General features: G+C 38.0%; 1 protein-coding gene and 1 non-coding gene across 2 annotated transcripts; one reads left to right on the top strand and one right to left on the bottom strand.

Moving 5' to 3' along the window:
• Positions 1–5,645: 5,645 nt before the first annotated feature.
• TRNAQ-UUG (transfer RNA glutamine (anticodon UUG)) lies at positions 5,646–5,717 on the top strand. The gene has a single exon. It is a non-coding gene; the product is annotated as a tRNA-Gln (tRNA).
• Positions 5,718–6,930: 1,213 nt separating this feature from the next.
• Positions 6,931–15,861, bottom strand: LOC104895812 (probable mitochondrial-processing peptidase subunit beta, mitochondrial). The gene is made up of 10 exons (XM_010682424.3): positions 15,078–15,861; positions 13,773–13,937; positions 13,502–13,639; positions 13,253–13,404; positions 12,859–12,967; positions 12,545–12,643; positions 11,277–11,342; positions 8,761–8,868; positions 7,300–7,416; positions 6,931–7,222 (listed from the first exon to the last, which is right to left on the bottom strand). Exons 1-9 carry the CDS (start codon positions 15,705–15,707, stop codon positions 7,330–7,332), a joined length of 1,554 nt encoding a protein of 517 aa, XP_010680726.1. The 5' UTR covers positions 15,708–15,861; the 3' UTR covers positions 6,931–7,222; positions 7,300–7,329.
• Positions 15,862–21,033: the final 5,172 nt, after the last annotated feature.

Consider the following 21,033-nt stretch of genomic DNA (forward strand, 5'->3'; position numbering starts at 1 on the left):
ATTGAACCGTGGAATCTCTAATTCACGAATAGTGCGAACTGTAGAGGATGAAAAAGCTCACAGAGACGAGGCACATTCCAACCTTGGTGTTGAGGCAACAAAAGTGATGCCACTGTCATCAAAGCAACAGTACGAAGAGGAACATCATCCCGAAATAGTGGAATCGTCCCATTGACCCATCGCTCCTTTCCCGCAAGTAGACCCGAATTAGAACCAATATTCCAAACATAATTTGTTAAGAGAACCTTCTGAGCTTGATGCAGCCCTCGAGCACCCCAAGAGCATTGTCCTCGTAAAGGCCATAGCTTAGTTAGTGTAATTGCATTACCCCGTGGAATCGAACAGAAAATTTTGCTTATAAGAAATTGGGATTCCGATGCATACGCCAAACTTTCTTAATCAATAGAGAGCGATTGTGCAAAGTAATACTACGCAACCCTAGCCACCAGCACCCTTGGCAAATGTAATATGTCCTTGCTTCGCAAGCAATCCCCTTACCAGAACTGGTAGACCAGAAAAATCGAGTAAGCATTGCATCTACCTTGTTTGCTATGGTTGTGGGAATCAAGAAGACCGATAGGATGTGAGCGATAGAAGCCAAAAGTATGGAATTTATGAGGATCAATTTCGCCGCTTGTGATAGAGGGAGATGACTCCAGGATGTGATGCGTTGCGTAATGTTATCCAGTAGAAAGGTAAAATGTTGAGTTTTCTTTCCTTGAATATCCACAGGAGCACCAAGATATGTACCCAAAGACTTTGTCGAGTCCAACTGCAGGAGACCTTTATATTCAAGGACACGATTCTCAGGAATATTGGGGCTAAATTTTACATAAGATTTACGAAGGCTGATCATTTGCCCGGAAATATGACAAAAGCGACCCAGAAGATTGGAAATTGCCGTGCATGACGTAGTTGAGGCTTTAAAGAAAAGAAGAGCATCGTCAGCAAAAAACAGATGGGAGATAGAAGGCGCGTACCTGTGGGCCCAAGCCATCGAAATGACGAAGATCAGTAGCCAGTGTTACATGCGGGACAGGATATCCATACAGAATAGAAACAAATAGGGAGAAAGTGGATCACCCTGCGCGAGACCACAAGTGGATGGAAAGCCTCCGTAATTGTCCGTTGATCAAAATGCGATAGGTAACTGTGGATATACATTGACTAATCAATTAATCCATTGTCCAGGAAGGCCGTATGCCTGAAGAACCTTTAAAGAAACCTCCAATTAACCCGGTCATACGCCTTATTCATGTCAATTTTGAGCGCTGCCATATGAACGTTGCCCCGACGATGTTTATTGAGAACGTGACTCAACTCATGACTTATCAAAATATTGTCGTCCATATGGCGACCAGGAATAAAGGCACTCTGGTTTTCTGTGATAAGATCTGGGAGCAGCGGCCGAAGGCGATTAACCAAGCATTTCGAGACACATTTGTAAATTGTGTTACAAAGACTAATAGGCCGAAATTGAGTAACATCTTCAGGGTTCATACACTTAGGCAGTAACACCATAAGTGTCTGGTTCCATTCACGAAGAATGAAGCCTGTGGTAAGAAAATGATTGACAACTTGAAAAACTTGTGGCCCAAGACGAACCCAATGAATTTTAAAGAACTCGGTAGTAGACCCATCTAACCCCGGAGATTTGGCATCTCCTATACCAAACATGGCCGCACGCACTTCACTCTCAGAGAAAGGAAGCAGGAGTTGTTGCTGTTGCATCCTAGAAAGATGTGGTAAGTTGAGTCGTCGAAGTTCCAGATCGATAGCTTCATCATGATCCTGGATAGAAGTGGTAGTGTCTGGATTAAGGTCGTAAGCACTTTTAAAGTGTTCTAAGATGTGGCTTATTATGGTGGGACCATCGTCAATCCATTGTCCCTCAGAGTTTTTGAGGATGTAGATAGATGCAGAGTGTCGTTTGCTTTTCATCTTATTGTAAAAGAACTTGGTGGGAAGTTCTCCAAGTTGGATATACCGATCTTTAGATCGTTGAGACCAATAGATGTGGCCTAAAGATGCTAGGTCCAACTCATGTTGTCGTTGGTTCATGAAATCATGCCCCTGACCAAGGGTGCAAATATTTGTTGCCGTAGCATCTAATTTCGTAGACAGGTCCTTCCAATCAATCCCCCAAACAACCTTATGATCCAAACACCATCTCCGAAGACGATTTCGAAAAAGTGAGAGATGTTTAGTGAAACAGTACATCACTGACCCAACAATTGGCAGGCTCCATATAGATGAAATAAGGTTAAGCACCTCAGGGTGCCTGAAGCACCAGTTTTCAAACTGATATGGCCGACGATTGACCTGAACTGGTGGCTCCGTTTGATATAAAATAGTAGAGTGATCAGAATGCAGAATAGGAAGGTTTTTAACATATCCAAGTGGGTATCGTTCATACCAAGTGGGAGAAGCGTAGGCACGGTCAAGGCGTTCCATAATTAGGTCGTTACCGTCCCTATTATTGGTCCAAGTGAAACGAGGCCTACGAAAGGAATATCTTGTAGTTGTAAATCGTGCTTCCAGTTTGTGAACTCATCCCAACCTCTAATAATAGGAGTCCCACCCAATTTATCACTGTATTGATCAACTTGATTTATATCACCAATAATAAGGAATCTGGTAAGAGGTATAGTGTAGAAGATGGTCCCACACTATAGAACGATGTTGTTGCTCGATTCCCGTACAAGAACAAAATGTACCAGTTCATTCCATTATTAGCTGATATTTTACAGAAGACAAAGTTACTCATAGAACTAAGTACATCAACTGCAAAAGGCCCCAAGAAGCCACAACCAACCCCCACTAGAACCTAAGGCATCAACTCCAACTACAGTAAGTGGATTAGTACAACGCAACAAGACTGTACATATTTACAGACATTTCGTCTCTTGCAAAAAAAAAAACGTCGGCTTGATAGTAGCTTTCAACCAGAATATGTACGGAATTATCGGGGCATCACTGGAATTTAAACCCCGACAATTTAACGAAAGGAATTCATGGCACCCTGGGTGACTGGTCTGGGTCAGTCACTACCCTAGCACTTCATCAGAAACCTTGACTGTCATTGAAAATCGAAGACCCAAATCCTCCCCCTCAGGAGCAATGCCTCGAACCCGTTGTCGCTTAAAAACCCATTTACCAGCAGGAAGGAGGGGTGAAGTGGCAGCACCGCGTTTCCTAGACAAATGTGACGTAAGTTCCTCCCCAGGTTCCACACCAAATGTGCGAGCCATCGATATATCAGTGATTGCCTTCATATGAAGCCCCGCATGCTTCGTTCCCACTTGAAATCCGCCTTTGGCCTCCCAGTGATCGAGCTTGTGCCGCTTCGCCACCCGAAATTCATAATCATTATCTCTCGATTCAGCAGCAAGTGCGTTAGCCGAAAGGCTACGCTTGAATGCCCTAGTCCGTCGTTTGTGTCCAGCAAAGGAACACGTCGACACCTGCTGGGATTCGAAATGGGGTGGTTGAATGCGCAACCGGCTACTGGGACCTGGCTCATCTGGGTCCGGTGGTTGGTTTATAGTCCATCCTTGTGCGACTAGCGCTTCAAGAGTGCCCACATGAGAAGTAGGAACCCTAATAGGAGAATTAGGGCATATAGGATCAGTCTCCGCCCCTCCTCCCGTCGCAACGAAAGGATCAGCCCTTGCACCCTGTCGAGGCGCGAGACGAAAGTGCTGCGGAGGCCTCGTGGATATTCCCAAATGGCGAAAAAGATGTCGGTTGCCTTGCACGCGAACCGTAGCTGGTGGAATGCCTGGACCTTGTACACCCGAGACATGGGAGTCTTGGTAGTCGACAACTTTTCCGACCCGACCAGATGTAACTTCATCTGGACCGAAACGTCGTCCTGGGGATGATAGTATTTCTCGGCCAAGGGGCCCATTATTAACACTGTGAGTGACACTATCCATAGAGCCCATAGGAAACGACATGGGAGGGTTGGTGTGATAATCTGACTCATGGGAAGAAGGGTCATGTGGCTGAGCAGGTAAATTAGGAGGCTCCATAGATTGTTCATGACTCGCCACTTCCTCCGGCTCCTCATTCGAACTGGACGCGACTACATGCACCTCCACATGGCGCTCCGTAATATTATAAGGATCATGTTCGGGAATAATGCGAGTTAAATCCACGTGAGCATTTCGATAAATAAATCGATCAGGCAGACCCCTAATGATATTTGTATAAAGAGGAACCTCTATAGGACCAAACATGATAGTCATTCCATCGTGTTCAAAATCCGTAAACCGACGATGAATGAGATGATGCGCATCGTAAGCAGACATAGGGCATCGTCCAGTATGATGTCCAACACAACCACACTGCTTACAAAATTTAAAAACACCCTCATACCTGAATAAACCATACACTTGCCCATCCCCAAAGGAAGAAAACAACCTGGTATGAGCGGTTGTGATAAGTCGATAACCATTTTTGCGCGAAGAAACGCTTCCGGTGTTAAACCGGGTCCAGTGTCTTCCACAAAATCCACTAACCCAACATGGGACAATATTCTCGTTGTCCAATCATTCACCAAAAACTGCCAAGGTAAGTTATGTATTCGAACCCAAATTGTAGCGAGGTCGAAGTTTATAGAAAAAGGTACTTGCGTTGCAGAACTAGCTCTAAAGGTAATAATCTTACCATCAATAACAGTGGTATGCTTGCGAAGAAGTGCCTCACAATCACGCTGATCTTGGCACTCAAAGATGAAGTAAACTCCAGTTCGAAGAACGCGAATAGATCCTCGCGTACGCCAGTGGTTGTTGACTATATTAGACACGAGGCTCGTATTTGGTGGCACTAGATCGAAAAACCGACCAACCACTGAGTGGCTCCACTCAATATTAGGTAAGGGTGGTCGAGAAGATGGAGGTTGGCTAATGAGAATACCCATTCTTTTATGTATAGAACGGATATGCAGTCCGTTACTATTGCTAGTTTGAGTGTTCGAAGAGTTCATAAGTTCTGTATTTAAAGGTTTTGGCTGAATTTATTACTGGGTTTGTATTGGAACTAAGCGAAGGAGAGATGCAAGTAATTTAATTTAACTGCATCAAAAACTATAAATACCAGCATGAATTAAAGGAGTGAGAGCGAAAACCTGGAGAAATTTTTTACCGGTGAAACGCCGCCTTGACACCCGGCGCATGCAACCCACCACGTGGCAGGAAGAAACTGACGTGTAACTTGCTGGGACGAGTTGACGAAAACCTTCAGAGGAAGGTAACCCACGAGGCAAGCAAGTGGAGGTTAATTCGGGAGACTCACGTTTCTAGTGAGAGAAACTCTCGATTTTTGAGAGAATGTTGTTTTGTTATCCATACATATCGTTTTTCAATATAATAAATAAACTGATGAATTGCCTCAAGTCGAAGATATTTAACTCAATATTTATATAGAAGTACTCAATGAGTAAGGTAAAAGTTATTATTTGATTTGAATTTTTTTAATTGGGTGTTGTATTAATTTAATATGGTAATTCACTAATTTGACAAATCAAATAGACAAGACGAGTTGCTTACTTGCTCGGTCGTATCAATTTTGTCGTCATTATGCCAGTTGAAGCATTGAAGAGAATAATACAAATATTGTTTTAATTGTTATTTAACATCAGAGGTTCTATGGTGTAGTGGTTAGCACTCTGGACTTTGAATCCAGCGACCTGGGTTCGACTCCCGGTAGGACCTCATTTTAAGATTAAACAGAAATTGTTTTTATCCGGATCCTGCAGTATTTTATAATCTCTAACTATGGTTTTCCTTTTCTTTTTTTTTTCTCAGCAAGTAAATATACGCATAGATCAACTCAAAACTCATTTACAACCCAAACACCCTTCTTACTTAGTGTAAGTAAGAAAACTATCGTTTTCCAACCATCACTTTTTGAGCTTCAAAGATGAATTACCACTAGAGGTAGACATATTCTATGAAATTCAATTTAGTAACTGTATTTTCTATTTTTATAATTATTACTTCTAGTATGTGTGGATCATTCACTTGGTATACATAACACTTTTAGTTTTCACTAATTTCATATTCATTGACAGTTGCTTAATTTCATCTTTATTGACAGTTGCTTAATTTTATCCTCGTTGACAGTTCCTCCGATTATATATACATTAAATGCAATGGTTCGCACTTTGCACCATCAAAAGGTAATGCTTCGCAGTTCAATGAGCATGATTTGTGATTTATTCCTTAAATAAGCCAAACTGAGATCCAAGAAGATTTGTAGGAATTTGAAGTGATAGAATTGCGCTAAAATTCTTGTTTTCACACACAATTTAGTCACACATTACAGATAATCTTGTGTTAACGGAATTACAATTTAATGAGCACATCGATTGCTTATGATTCATAAGTAAATAAATCAAGCAACATTAATCGTCAGTACGTTAGTGAACTACATCAAGCCACCGATTACATTCTGGATCTTAATTTAACTGAACTACAATCAAGTCATTATTTTCGGGTGAGATGTGAGATGTGGGTAATTAACTTTAGGCTTAATCAAAATTAGGGTGTTTATATTTATGATGTAAGATTTTTAAAGGGTCAATTTACCACTGCAAATTAACCCAATTTGCATTTGGGAGGCTACAGGACTTGAACGACATCTTGCCTTCCTCTAGTCGACTTTTAAAGACCCTTCGATTACTGTATTTGTTAATTTTTAGATTATATGAAATAGCCAATAAGGAGGAGGAGAGTTTAGAGGAGGCTCCATCCTAAAACCAACTGGTGATAATAGGAGTAACTCATCTACCTTATAAAGTGTAACAATCTCTCTTCTTTCTCTAATGTGATACACTTACAAATGGGCTTTCAATGAATTTCAACAATATTTAACAGAAAAATACATTATTGAATCAACCTGTAGAGGTGAGATCTCAATTCTCAATAAACAAAAGAAAGAAAAAGTCGCCTCTTCCTTTTTATGTAAATGTAGGAGTAGAAAAGAGAAGGGAGGCAAGTGTAATTCCTTTTCACAGAGCTCTGAAAGAAAGAAATATACAAAAAAAATTAGAGCACAAGCCCATGTATATCTACCAAAAAAATAGTGTACTCATATCTGCCAGTGTCAACACTGCAGTACATAAAATTAGTGCTTATTATGCTTATTTCTCTTAAAACGGCTGTTGGTGTCGGTGATGGCCAAATTTTTCTCACCCAACCAAGAAGGTGCAACATATCTGGTAAAAATGTATGACAATATTAGCGGGGAACGAAAAATGAACTATGAGCCCCATCAAACAGTAGATTTCCTTACATTTCCAAATAACCAAAAAGTACAGCAAATTCAGTAGCGTAGCCAGTATGTTCTGCGCCTGAACCAATTGTAATCTGGTAATCCCTTGATTGGTCCTCTAGCAGCAATTGCAATATCCTAAAAAGTGTAGCAAAAAAAAACATCTTCAAAGTGTACAAAGATGAAGACCTTTGTGATACTTTATATCACAACAAACAGAGTAGAAGATAGGCAAAGGATAGTGTAACAATAATATAATTAACTGCACAATAAAATGAATTTTTTTATGGCTCTCAGGCCTCAACTAAAACACTTACTCAATACTCTAGCAGTTGAGAACTTTGTCAAAATAGGATAAGTTTGTATGCTCGGTTGCAGCCAATTGTTCAGGAAAATAAATACTCAACGATCCTACATCATGGCAAAATCCCTCTACCAACACTCCAACATTCAGGGAACAGGGTCTTTTCAGATTTGAATGTGTGGACTATAGCATGTATCTCACTAGTTTAATCCTATCAGTTGTACAGTTCGTGAGCTAGTAAGTCTGTGACACTGTTAATCTTTCTTCAACTACAACTAATGAACAAGGTCGCACACTTCAGTTCTCCCCAAGATCATAATTCATAATTTATAGGGAAGTCTCATCCAATGGTTCAATGGTTTGCTTAATATATACAAACATATAAAGAGAAAGTCATTCGCAGAAGAAAGTTTACACGTCAATAATCATCCAAAAGCCATCATAGAAAAATCGAAAAAACTGTGTCCCTCTTTGGTGAAGAGAGGTTTGGGGAAATTATAGGTTCAAAGTCATATTAGACTAGTCAGCCTTCTAATTTGAGTGTTCGATAACGAGAGGTTTGAAATAGTTAATTGGGCCCAAAAAGCTCCTTTTGAAAAAGTTGTGAGAGAACAAAATGAGTGTGCTAAATTATGATGTTCTAAAGTTCTTGAAAATTACATTTATATAAGATAAAAAGTACAATAATGGATTATAACCATGTCCTTATTGGTCATTTTACACAATCAAGTAGCTATCAGCTATTAGCTAATTACCAAACACCTTAATACAAAAGCTAATACAACAATCAGCTGATACAATCAACAAACAAGGGAAAAATTCTCATATTGACTAGTCAAACCTCTAATCTGAGTGTTTGACAACGAGAGGTTTGAAATAGTTGATTGGGCCTAGAAAGCTCTTTTTGAAAAAGCTGGGGGAGAAGCAACTTGAGTGTGCTAAATTATATTTATGTTCTAAAGTTCTTGAAATTACATTTATAAAAGATAAGAAGTACAATAATGGATTATAACCATGTCCTTGTTGGTCATTTTACACAGTCAGGTAGCAATTAACTAACAATTAGCAACAACTATCAGCTACCCGCTAATTGTCTCATAGGGCCTCTATATTTTTGCCTTTAAAGCTCTCAAAAATCAGAAACAATGAAACTGAAAGGCATAAGTATATGGCCTTACCTTATCAAATAAGAAGCGATCTGCCGCACGTTTCACAGCACTTGCGTCCACTGCATCAATTCTTGCAAATAGTTCAGCAAAAGGGATTCTTCTTCCATAGTTTAGCAACTGCAAGTAAAAGAGTACATAATTATATTTATAGGAAATTCTGGAAGATAGACCATGGACGCAATACATGCATGCATATGCTATTAAGCACTCTTAAGTACAGGATGACCGAATTTGCGGCAAAACAGTTTGCAAGTTTAGGTTGGATCCACAACACGTATCTCATTGGAAATAAGTGCAACGGGATCTCCCCAATAAAATATTTCATAGGTTGTATTCATGTATTCTTAGATTTATCTCCTTTGTTTCTCTCCATTTCTTATATTTTTTTAAAGTACATTCAGATTCTCAGCAAATAAGAACAAAATGCCGTCAGATCAGATATGTAGCCAAGCCATGTCATAAACTAAACCAACAAATCATAAATCTGTAATGTAAATAAAAAGCCATTATTTGCACTTGCAGACAAACACAGACACAATCAAATAAAGTTGAAAAAAAAAAGGAGCCATTAATTAAACCTATGTCAGTATGCTTTGCTTGGCTAGCCATTCAATGAGTCACAGAGAGGATCAAGACAGGAAAAAGGAGAGTATAGAGACAAAGTCTCTTGCAAGGCATCAATTGCTCTTCCATACCCGACAAGAGGCCCTCCATGGAGGCTGCACAAAAAATGGCAAATAGTCCTATTCATAAAAAGGCCAGAATGAGTCCCAGCTGCTAGCCGCATAGTTACTGGATCATACATATGGCTTACCAACCCTCTAATATCCAGCAAAGAAATCACCCTATGTAGAAAAAAATCGAAGAAAAGGAAAAAGACTGCCAACGGGCAGTGACACCAATCGCAAGGCTATTGAATTGCACCAACAAAATTAGACCTTTACTACTCAGCAAAAGCTTCATATACATTTGAACTCCCAATTTGTAATTTTGACCTTCAGTTTATGAACCAAAAAATCATTACTCAGTGGTCGCGACTTTGTAGTAAGTTTAATCCTCATGCATCTGCAAACATTTTCTTGCATATTGCTTTGCTATGAATCAACAAGAAAACTGGAAATTGCACACAAACAAGGGTTAAGGATAGATTTGTATTAAAATGACCAGGAAATCAGCCAATACAAGTGCTCAACTTTCGAGAGGTTGAGTCTCTCCTAAGGTCTTTCTCTCTCTACTTTTCTGGATGATCCTTACAAAATTACCTCAGCTCCTATTTATTCTCCCACTCACTACCATTCTCCACTACAGAATAATCAAGGCCAGATATTCATGTACTAACAGACAAAAACAGCAAAAGGACCATGCTACCCTTTCTAGAAGTTATCCTTGCTGGCGTTCTTTGCCTTCCTTCTCACATACGTCACCTTAATGGGAGGTCTAGCATAATTCATTGCATTACCCCCCTCCAAATGTACTATCGTTAGCCGTGGGACCGCCAACCTCAAAGCTACTGAGTCGCACCAACAAAATCAATCTTTGCTACTTAACAAAAGGCCCCAAAGTTCACTTCATAATTTTGACCTTCAATTCAGGTCTCATGTTTCACAATAAAGCCATGAAAGAAAAAAACATTACTCAATGGTCACTGACTTCCTACTAAGTTTTAATCCTCGTGTATTTGCAATATTTTCACCAATAGCCCGGCCATTAGCCTTAAGTGATTGCTTCACTAGATCAGATCCCCTATTAAGTGCATGATTCGGCAACCACTATATGACCAAAACAGCAATCACAATCCAGAATGCAGGAAGACAAAATAGGTAGTTCTCTTTCTTTCCCCTAGTAAAGCATATCAAAAATCACATGATGATGAGAACAGCATCTTGCTATCCTAAAATAACTCAAAAAAGGATGGCGTAACCGAATCATGATAAAATATATTTAAAAGCAGGCCAAACTAATTAGATGATATTTACTTTCATCCTCATTTTCTTATTTTCTCACTGTTATCCATAGAGGCGATTGAAAAAGGAGCAAACATACATACACCAACTATATGCTCCCTACGTCCCAAAGACATTGAACATGTTGACATTTTACAAAAGGTAGAATATTTGAGTTGGAATATAAACACATGAACACCTGGAAACATGTTTTTTGTCATTGATGAGCATCTATAGACTATATACAGACGAGTGTACAATTCACAAGCCAGATGGACTGTCACAAGGAACATTGTGAAAGCTGCCACCGCTGATTAGCGAACAAGAGGTAACCATGGAGAAGAAAATACAGTTATTCTCTATTCAAGCTGAAACTCTAAATCAAGAAAAATCATCCTAGCAGCTTTTTCAGGCTTTCAGTCAACTTAAGCTATGTTCACAACAATTACTTAAGAAGATAAGCCAGTAAAGCAACATTGTCAAGTACATATGTACTCCCCCCCCCCCCCCAAAAAAAAAAAAAAAAAAAAAAAAAGTACCCCACAAAAAGGGAGAAAAGGAGAAAAAATTAAGAAATTTCACCTGTCGCCCAATGTCTTCAGCAACTCCATTGACTCCACTGCTGCTATGAAGAAGAGAAGACTTCAACTGCATATAAGCACATAGGTAATAGTGATTAATACTGCGAAGGGGCGGGCATGTTTACGAAAAGAAAAAAGAACTAGATAAGCAAGTCCAAGTCCGAGGACATGCATGAGATTCACAGAGCCCGGACACATCACTCACAAACTAAAAGGCATGAGGAAACTAACTCCCCCAAAGTATAAGAGGATTCAAATAAATAATTAATAAAAAAAAGCTGAACAAGGGATTTTCCAATTAGCACACAAGTTTACACAGGATATATCGCTTCGATACAACTGTAAACTTGAAATATTACACAAAATTAAGAAGAAAAACTTATACCATGCTAAGATACACTGAAAATAGATATCTTTGTCAGCACTTGGAACAACACTAATGCATTTAATATTACAGATAATAAGGAACCCAACAAATAGCATGCAGCAGAATGCAGATTTATAACTTCATGACAATGGTTCCATCTCTAAGTAACCGGAAGCACCTTAACCCACCAAAATGATAACAGAAGAGATTTACCACCATGAAGTGGCAAACGGAAAAATTACCAGAAGAGCACTTTAACAGGTTTTGTGCTGTCCCAACTTACAAGTTTATAACCTGCTATAGCAGCACACAGTCCCACTTTGTTAGACAGGCGAGCTTAACATGTTCATGTTGCAAATTCCAGACATTAAGAACAAAGGCATCAACCATCAAGCCTTACAAATATCAAGATCAGTGTCCAGGGAAAAACAGGGAAAAACAAAATCAAAAGAAAAAGGACGCTTTCAGTCCAATAGGAACAATCACAAAGAAGGTTCCCAAAATTTTGTAAGTCTTCAGCTATATGGAGTTGAGTGGACACTCCGATAATGACCCCGCATAGCAACAATTCAACAAACAGCTAACTATCATAATCCAGAAAAAAATTGACAGCCATCTTCCACCAAAATAATAATGAGGCAAATCGTCAAATATTTCTAGGGAGTACTTCATAGTTGTGGTACCCAAAAAGCATCAGAATGGCAACTATTAATGAAACTTGAATCACCAACTGTCTAAATCTAGCTGAGATATAAATGTAATATAAAGTTCGATTAACAATAACCAAGAGTAAATTAACTTTCTTGATTCCAGCCCGCAATGGCAACAACAATAACAAATATATCTGAGGGGGGGGGGGGGAGGATCAGCAAGTATCAGAGATGAGAATATTTTCTAGATACCTGATTACGTGCACGAATAACATCCTCATCTGAAACTCGATAAGACAACTTGCTTATTACATGCATAATTCCATATGAAAGATCATCCAAGCAGTCAGGCTGTCAATAAAAGATAATGAAACGTGTAAGTCTCATTTCTAAGACAACAAATGGCTGGGTAAGCATCAGAAAATGTCTCAAAATCTCTTCAGTGATGACAACAAAAGATCTTGAAGGGCTATATATCAACCTCCTAGGCTAGACGCTAGATGCTAAAAGAAACAGCATTCATTTAACAAGTAATGTTTTTTTGTAAGCTACAAAAATCTACGCACCTTGGCCACTGCATAGACACCAAAGAGACCCGTGTCTTTGTAATTGATACTGAATGTCTTGATGCTCTCGGCAAGTTGATTAATGGAAGTCATCTGGACGAGCTCTGAGCTGTTAACAGGTTACCAGAAGGATCCATTTTCTTAGTTAAATTCGGTAATGATTCCATGGGATAAAATTAATGTTATACAAACAAATAAGTTCACTACCACATCTAAAATGCTAAAGTGGCACTCATTTTTGGTACACTGAACAAGAGAAGTGGAACACACACAAAAAATCCCTAAAGCTACATGCAAACAGGGAGCACTCTCACTGTATGCCTCATTTGTGTGTACAATCAGCTCTTCTCAGTACCATGTTAGAAAAACTAGAAATCGTTATGGATATACATACCCCACATGCTTTCCACTCTCTTCCTTTCTACTCCATGAACCTAACATAGTCTGCATGACCATTAAAGTAATGGCATCTGGGTCTTTGCAAGAAGCTCCTTCAAATGCAACAGCAAATTGTGCAATGGGAAGATCATCATCAATCATCCTCACCTAAATTCATTGCTGAAAATATTAACAGATAAAAGAGATAAAAGGTCACCATGTGCAAAGAAAGCACATTGAAGGCCAAAAGACAACAAGAACAAACCTCTGATCCAGTAAAATTAACTGGGTCACTGGCAACTAGCTGAGAAGTTGTGGCAGGATTAGCTGACAGTTTTGTGAAGACTTTTTTCACTTGTTCCACGACATCTTCATGCTTAACAGCTCCTGAAGCAGAAACCACCTGCCAAGCATATAAACTGGAACTATTCATACATAATTCAGCGTCCATCACAGAGAATTTTTCTCTAATCAACATGGAGAGAGGAAATCAAATGCTTCTAGGTAAAACATATATGGACCACAAAACTAATTACCATTCTATGGGCAGCACAGTGAGACGAGATATAGTCTTCAATATCCGCTTTAGTAATTGACTTTACATCATCCACAGATCCAAGAACTGTCCTACCTAGTGGAGTATACTGGAAAGCAGTAGCATGTAACTGGTCCAAGATAACTTGGTCATCTTCAACACCCATCTAGAAGAGATATAAAATCAGCATATTGGATTAAATATCAAAGCACTAACAGGCTAACAGCTGCAAAAAAAATAAAACCAAAATATACAGCAAAATAAAGATTTATGCTCCTTCCAAGCTCTAGAGTCATGAGAAAACCGCACACATATTAACGATGTCTCGATTGTTATAGCAATAGAACTGGAATCGGATGAATTATAATGCACACATTTGAGTGTATTCTACTTCCTCAGTAACAAAATAGATGTTACACATTGAAAATTGCACTAAGCATCTACTACATCTGACCATGCATTTTTTTTAGTTTTAGATAAAATCAACCGTTACTATATGATATGTTGTTGGATTCGTCTTTATGTATACTTTCATAATATTAACATCTTATAATTTTTACTACCTAGTTATTAGGCCCGGCTATCCCGGGTAACGAAAATTTTCATTTACTTTAAGATGATAACACTAAGGGAACGTTTGCCGTTTGTTTCATATAGTGGTATGGGTTTGGAATCAGGAATGAAATCAAGGTGGTATGGGTTTGGAACTTGATACCTAATACCATGTGTTTGGTTTTATTTGGAGATGAAATTTTTTCTTCTATTAATACCTAGAAGTATTGGTATGAGCCAAACCCACCTCCCCTTTATGTTTCTAAACCCAATACCTTATAGGTTTGAAGCATGGGTTTTAAATCTATCAAATTATTAACAAACACTAGGTATAGATTTTGCTCATTCTGAACTCATACCTCATACCAAAATCATATGAACCAAACACTCAATGATGGTTAAAGTACTCTATTGACAAGCGTGAAAGTATGAGTATAACATCTATTTTGTTATGGATTCAACTTATTTTTGCTTATATGAACTAATCGGAACACATCAATGATGTGTGGATTGTGAACGCATCATCAACTCCACCTAAATCAACTACTAAACAGTTGCCGCCAGGATTCAAAAATAGATCGTTAAATACAAATCAATGCACACTAGTATTAGCCTCAATTCCTGTCCTTAAACTTACATCACAAGGTGCAATTTTGAATCATAGAGGAAAAACTAGATCCATCATAAATGATAACAAACAATTAATCGGTAATACAATATGAAATGAAGAAAACAACAAAATTTAGAAAAGAACCTGATCTTTTTCCCTAAGGATCGCATTTCGAACTTTCTCGATTGTATCATCACTAAAATCCTTCATCTGCAACAAGTTGCCCAAAACCTCAACCAATTTCCCAGAATTCTGACTTCCAACCTTACCAACAAATCCAGACATCTCTCTATCAGAAAAACCATCCAATTGCGCGCCAATATTAGCCATATCCTCAACCTCAGACATCAAAACGACGCGTTGCAAGAAATGAGAAACACCACTTTTCTCCTCAGATTCAAATCTACTTCCGGAGTCAACCCAGACACCTACAGAAGACGATCCAGCAGCGAGTCTTGACTCGGTGGCAACTCGGAGGCCGTTAGGAAGAACGGTGACACGAGTGTCGGGAAACTTGAGGATCTGAGAGTGATCTGCGGAGGTAGGATGAGGTGAGGCGTAGCGTAAGAAGCGTGGGTCGGGGTTTTCGAGGAGTTTGATCTTAGATTTGACGGATTCAGCTAAACGATCGTAGATCATGTGGGTGGGAGGAGGTGGGGAGGGAGTGGAGGGGGATGTGGAGGAGGTGGGAGTGAGGGTGGCATGGTGGCGAGAGGAGAGAGAGTGGTGGTTTGTGCGACGGAGAGTGTGGTGTATTAGTTTCCGAGTTGACATTTTTGGGTGGAGAATGGAGGAAGGGGGAAACTATGGATTGGTGTAATGGTGGTTGGAACTTGGAATAGGAATAGGAATAGGGGGGATTTTGGGTAATGGAGATGCTTTTTTGGGATGTGCGGAAATTTTTTTAGGATTCCATCATTGGGTGGCCACGTCAAACGATCGGGTGGTTCGGTTTGTGGTAGGGAAATGATTGATAAATAGTTATTCAATCCGACTTGTGTGGACCTGGTTCACACTAAAAATAGTGTGAACCAGGCCCAGGCACGTGACCATAACATACACTATATCATTTTAACATACACTATATCATTGTAACATACACTATATCATTTTAACACACACTAAATCACTTTAACATACACTATATCACTTTAACATACACTATATCATTGTAACACACACTATATCACTTTAACATACACTATATCACTTTAACATACACTATATCATTTTAACATACACCATATCATTTTAACACACACTATATCACTTTAACATACACTATATCACTTTAACATACACTATATCATTATAACATACACTATATCACTTTAACATACACTGTAACATACACTATATCATTTTAATATACACTATATCATTTTAACATACACTATATCATAAACTCACGTGATATGGATCGGGTGCACACTAATTAGTGTGCACCGGGTTCATATTAGTTTTTTTTATAGTTATTGTCCCAGACGATTTACCAATGCATATTTGAAGTCTTCAAAAAATATAGTTTGTATATTATTTTTAAATAATTTATTTCCTCACAAAAACTACCATGAGTATTGTAGTGCAGTTGGTTAGTGCATTAGCATATCAAATGAGATCTTGTTTTTCTTTAATATCTATTATAGATGTCGTTTAGCCTTCATTTAATGAAATTTCTCTTTCAAAAAAAAAATGAGAGGTCATGGATTCCGGTCTATATTTATTTATGATGCTAAGAACTACATATAACAAACCTTTTTTTAACATTCCTTTGACTATTGGTTAGGATGTTTATTTTAGACGTTTGACCATGAGCTAGGACGTTTGTTGCAATCATTTTGCATGTTGGTACGGTAGAGGGTTCTCCGATGGTGTTATGTTTGTAGGCCTTTGTGGTGGGATTTAATGAGGAGAGAGGAGCAAATGTTTCGGTAGGGGTGGTCCAATGGTGGTGAATTTGGCCTATTAGGGTCATATGGGGTTAGTGTTCTGCAAAGAACTGGGTCGGACCAAACTGTACCGGACTGAAAATTTCGGTTCGGTGCTCGATCTAGAAAAAATCTCGATTTCGGGTTTGCGGTGCGGTCTGATCCAGTCCAAACCCGGAAAATTTCGGTAACGACCATTCAACCGAAATTTCTATTTTTTAGTAAAAATAAGTTTATATGTTAAAAGAGTTTAAAAAGTAGAAAGTAAAAAAGTTAAAAACCTACTATTTATTACTTTTTAGCAATATTGTTATCAAAATTATGAAATTTTAATGTATCTAAATGTGTTTTACCAAATAAAAAAATTTACAAAATTGTAGATTCTGGTACAACATGTCCAAAACTGGACCATAATTTTTCCGATCCAGCCCAGATCCAAAGATTTTCCAGTCCGATCTGATCCTGGACCAGTGAACATAGTGGGGGTTGCCAATGGTAGTGTGTTTGGTCCAATAATAGTGGTTTGGTGGTGGGATAATATTTTTTAAAAAAACTGAGATAAAAGACTCTGGACGAGGAGACCTCCAACCTTATCGTTTACGAAAAAAGAAGAAAGAGGTAAATTACTACAACTTTCAATATTAAATCGAGAATCAACTAAATGTCTCACATCCGCTATCCTTGCTTTATTTGCTTCCCAGTAGACGTGACGGATAGTCCAAAAGGTGAAAGAAAGTAATAGAACTTGAAAATCTTTGATAATATGAGCAATCTGCCAAAGGAAAGACCAAAGAACTTTAACGGCATTGATGACCAAAAGCTTATCTCATTCAATATAAATTAAAGGTGTTGAATGTTGCTTTGAATTGCGAGATAGATTCCTTGATGGAGTGCATTGCCTCGGCAATGAAGACTTAGGAAGAACCAAGCACTAGGGGAAAAAAAGGAAGGGTTGCGGAGGAAGGGCTGCGCTTTTGATAAAAGCGCAGCCCTACTAGTGAAGGGGTTTGTTTTATGTATTTAAACATTATTAGGTTAAGCCATCCGAGTTCGTTTAAGCCTCCAAATAGCCATTTTAAGTTTTTCCGAAATTTTTTTTCCTTAATTATGTATTAGGGTTTTGTTTTATGTATTTAAACATTATTAGGTTAATGTTTGGAGGTAGTTCTTGTATTTTCAGATCTATAGGTCTTGTATACTTCTCTTTGTTTTGATTAATGTTCTTGTATACTTCTCTTTGTTTTGATTAATGTTCTTGTATACTTCTCTTTGTTTTGATTTAATGTTCTTGTATACTTCTCTTTGTTTTGATTTAATGTTCTTGTATACTTCTCTTTGTTTTGATTAATGTTCTTGTATTTTCATATTCGTTTTGATTAATTTGTATTTTCAGATCTATAACTTTTGTATATTAGTTTTTGTTCCTTTTTTTCATTTTCATTTCGTTCTTTTTTTTTTGTTTTGGGTTTATTTTCGTTTCATTTCTCTTCTCTTCTGTATAATTTCAGAAAATGTGAGATTATGAGTAAAAAATGTCAAAAAAAAAAAATTTTTTTTTTTTGGTAGGAAGGGCTGCGCGTTTTAGGTAAAAGCGCAGCCCTACTAAAAATGTGAAGGGCTGCTGTAAAAAAGCGCAGCCCTACATGCCTTTTTCAGCGCAGCCCTTCTTCATTTTTCCACTAGTGAAGGTTGAAGGTTGCAGCTTTGTGGAGATGTCCAAGAGAATCCCTGATAATAACACTTGATGATGTGGAGTTTGCACAAATCGAACCGTCGAAGTTAAGTTTGAACAAGTTTGGGAGGTGGCTCCCAAGCTATAAGGACGGAGGAGGGGTACGCCGGGTTGGAAGGAGGAAGAGAAGAGTGATGAAATGGGAAACCTGAAGAAATGTAGTAGTCTACCGCATGTCCGCATTACTCAATTTTTATTCTGAAAATTAAAATTTGGCTTTGTGAATGATCCTATAGATATTAAGAGAAGCATTATGGAAAATTATGTCATTTTTTCTTTTCAAATACTCCATATGAGAAAAACATATTTGACTATAGAGGTTTTGCCTTGTCTTATTTTTGAAAGAGACACTAAAAAAGGGTATGTGTGCAAAGTAAGAGGGATCCAAATTTTTAGTTTAGACAATTGTCATAAGGTAGTAAAGCAATGACAAAACCTAAAAAGATGATTCAAGGTCTCATCGATCTTGATGGTTACAAATAGCACACTAGCTGGATGTAATAATATTTCTTTTTGCAAGATTAGCACGAACGCCAAGACTGTTGTGGCGTATTTGCCACATGAAAATTTTCAATTTGGGTGGAATATTTAAGTTCCAGATACAGTGATATTGTCATTTTGGTTGATTTGTGGGTAGGTTATGGGCTAGCCAAGTAGCTGATTTCATCATAAACTTACTTGACGAGCTAGGACCCCATATAGCCTCATCAAGAAAGGGATGGACAAGAATGGGTATGCCTTTAATGCAAGAGATAATTTGCTAAGGAAGTAGAGTTTTTAGTTTGTCTATATTTCAAGTTCGATTGGGGAGGATAAATTCTCTTAAGTGAAGAGAGATATCCACTTGTTGCTCTGTGAGTTGCAATCCATACATGAGGGTTTCATCAAGCACCAGTCGTACATCCATAAGAGAATTTCGGCGCCTTGACCCACTTTTCATTGGATACCTTTACGCAGAAGTGATCTTTGAAGCATAATCTTTTTCCAAATAAGGGACTCTAAGGTCCGGATTTGGAATGATCTTTTATAAAATATTTTCCTGAGACTAATTTGATCCAAAAATTAGATGGATTTGTGAGGATTTTTCAACCTAGCTCTCCTATAAAAACTTTGTTCAAAGTTAAGGTTTTCCTTATCCCTAGACCTCCATGGGAGTTGGGACTACAAATTTTGTCCCATGAAATAAGCGGGATTGCATTTATATCCTTATTTTAATTTGTCGTCAAAAAACCTTTTTGTGCATTGTGTGAATTTGTTATTTCCCTAGGAACACTACAAGAGGGGGGGGTGAATTGTAGGTGTAGAAATAAACGTAACTTTTTGCGGAAATTAAAACTTAAACGAATAAACAAGCTAAAGGAACACAAGGGATTTTTACGAGGAAAAACTTCTTGGGCCCAACAAGAAGAAACAACCTCGACCACTAGGGATTTTAAACTCAACACTTTCACTAATTAGGCCAAACAACTCTGTTACAACCTAATTCTAACTCGAGCCCTACCTTGAGTTCCTAAACTCAAGTTCCTGAACCACTGTTCCCTTAACAGCAGTTCCTCTCAACTTCACTCGAAGTTTTCTCACACATACAAGCTTCACTCAAAGCCTTTCTCTTACAGAACTTCACTCAAAGTTCCCTTACCCCAAAAACCAAAATACAATTGATCGAAATAAGCTTAGTGGAATTAGAGTAAGAAGGCAAAAAACAAATGGCTATTATGAGAGAATGAAGGCACTGACACTTAATAAGTTAAACTCACTTAATTACTTAGTCAGACACAATTTGGAACTTATCTAGACTTCTATATTTATAGTGTTAATCATGAAGAACGTGGGATTAATGTTAGAGTACACGTTTTAATCCATTTACCCATGATGTTCCTTCCCCTAAGGAACACGTTTTACATCATGTCCCATGATCCCATGAACTATAAATGAACGTGGATAAAATGCAGCCATTACTCCTAAATAATAGGAGTTCCTTGAGCATTATCCGAAAATCAGTTTTTATAAACTCTTTTTATCTTTAAATCTGAATTTCTAATCTTTAAGAAAATAATATCTTTGAAATAAAATCTTTCTAACAACCGGATATTTATTTTCTTATTTTCCGAAAAATAAAATCTTTTCCAAAACAGATTTTCTTTTTAAAACTGATTTTATCATTTGAAATTAGAAATAACTAATTTCCTATAATCTAGGCATGACTTACTCCATTATCTTTTAATCTTATACTAAGTACACGCCTAAGTCTAGTTCCTTATATTAGTTCAGTTCCTTTAACATATTGCTAAGTGCCACTTAGTTTGTTCCTTACAAAGAAACAAACGCTTCATTCTCAAATATTCTGCCACAGTTCCTTACCATTCTTTCTTTGTTCCTTTACATTGGAACTAGAAAATAAAACGCCTAGCTTCTATTATTCTTGATCCAATGCTTGCTC

The sequence above is a fragment of the Beta vulgaris genome, chromosome 6, assembly GCF_026745355.1.
Source record: "Beta vulgaris subsp. vulgaris cultivar EL10 chromosome 6, EL10.2, whole genome shotgun sequence".
In the NCBI taxonomy this organism is placed as follows: Eukaryota; Viridiplantae; Streptophyta; class Magnoliopsida; order Caryophyllales; family Amaranthaceae; genus Beta; species Beta vulgaris.

Bases quoted from the DNA above. Each gene is read 5' to 3' on its own strand.
- LOC104895812 (XM_010682424.3), bottom strand. From the start codon at position 15,707: ATGTCAACTCGGAAACTAATACACCACACTCTCCGTCGCACAAACCAC. The intron at 11,343-12,544 runs GTATCTAGAAAA...GCTTATATGCAG, and splicing joins TTATTCGTGCACGTAATCAG to TTGAAGTCTTCTCTTCTTCA. The intron at 8,869-11,276 runs GTGAAATTTCTT...TTTTACTTGCAG, and splicing joins CTGAAGACATTGGGCGACAG to TTGCTAAACTATGGAAGAAG.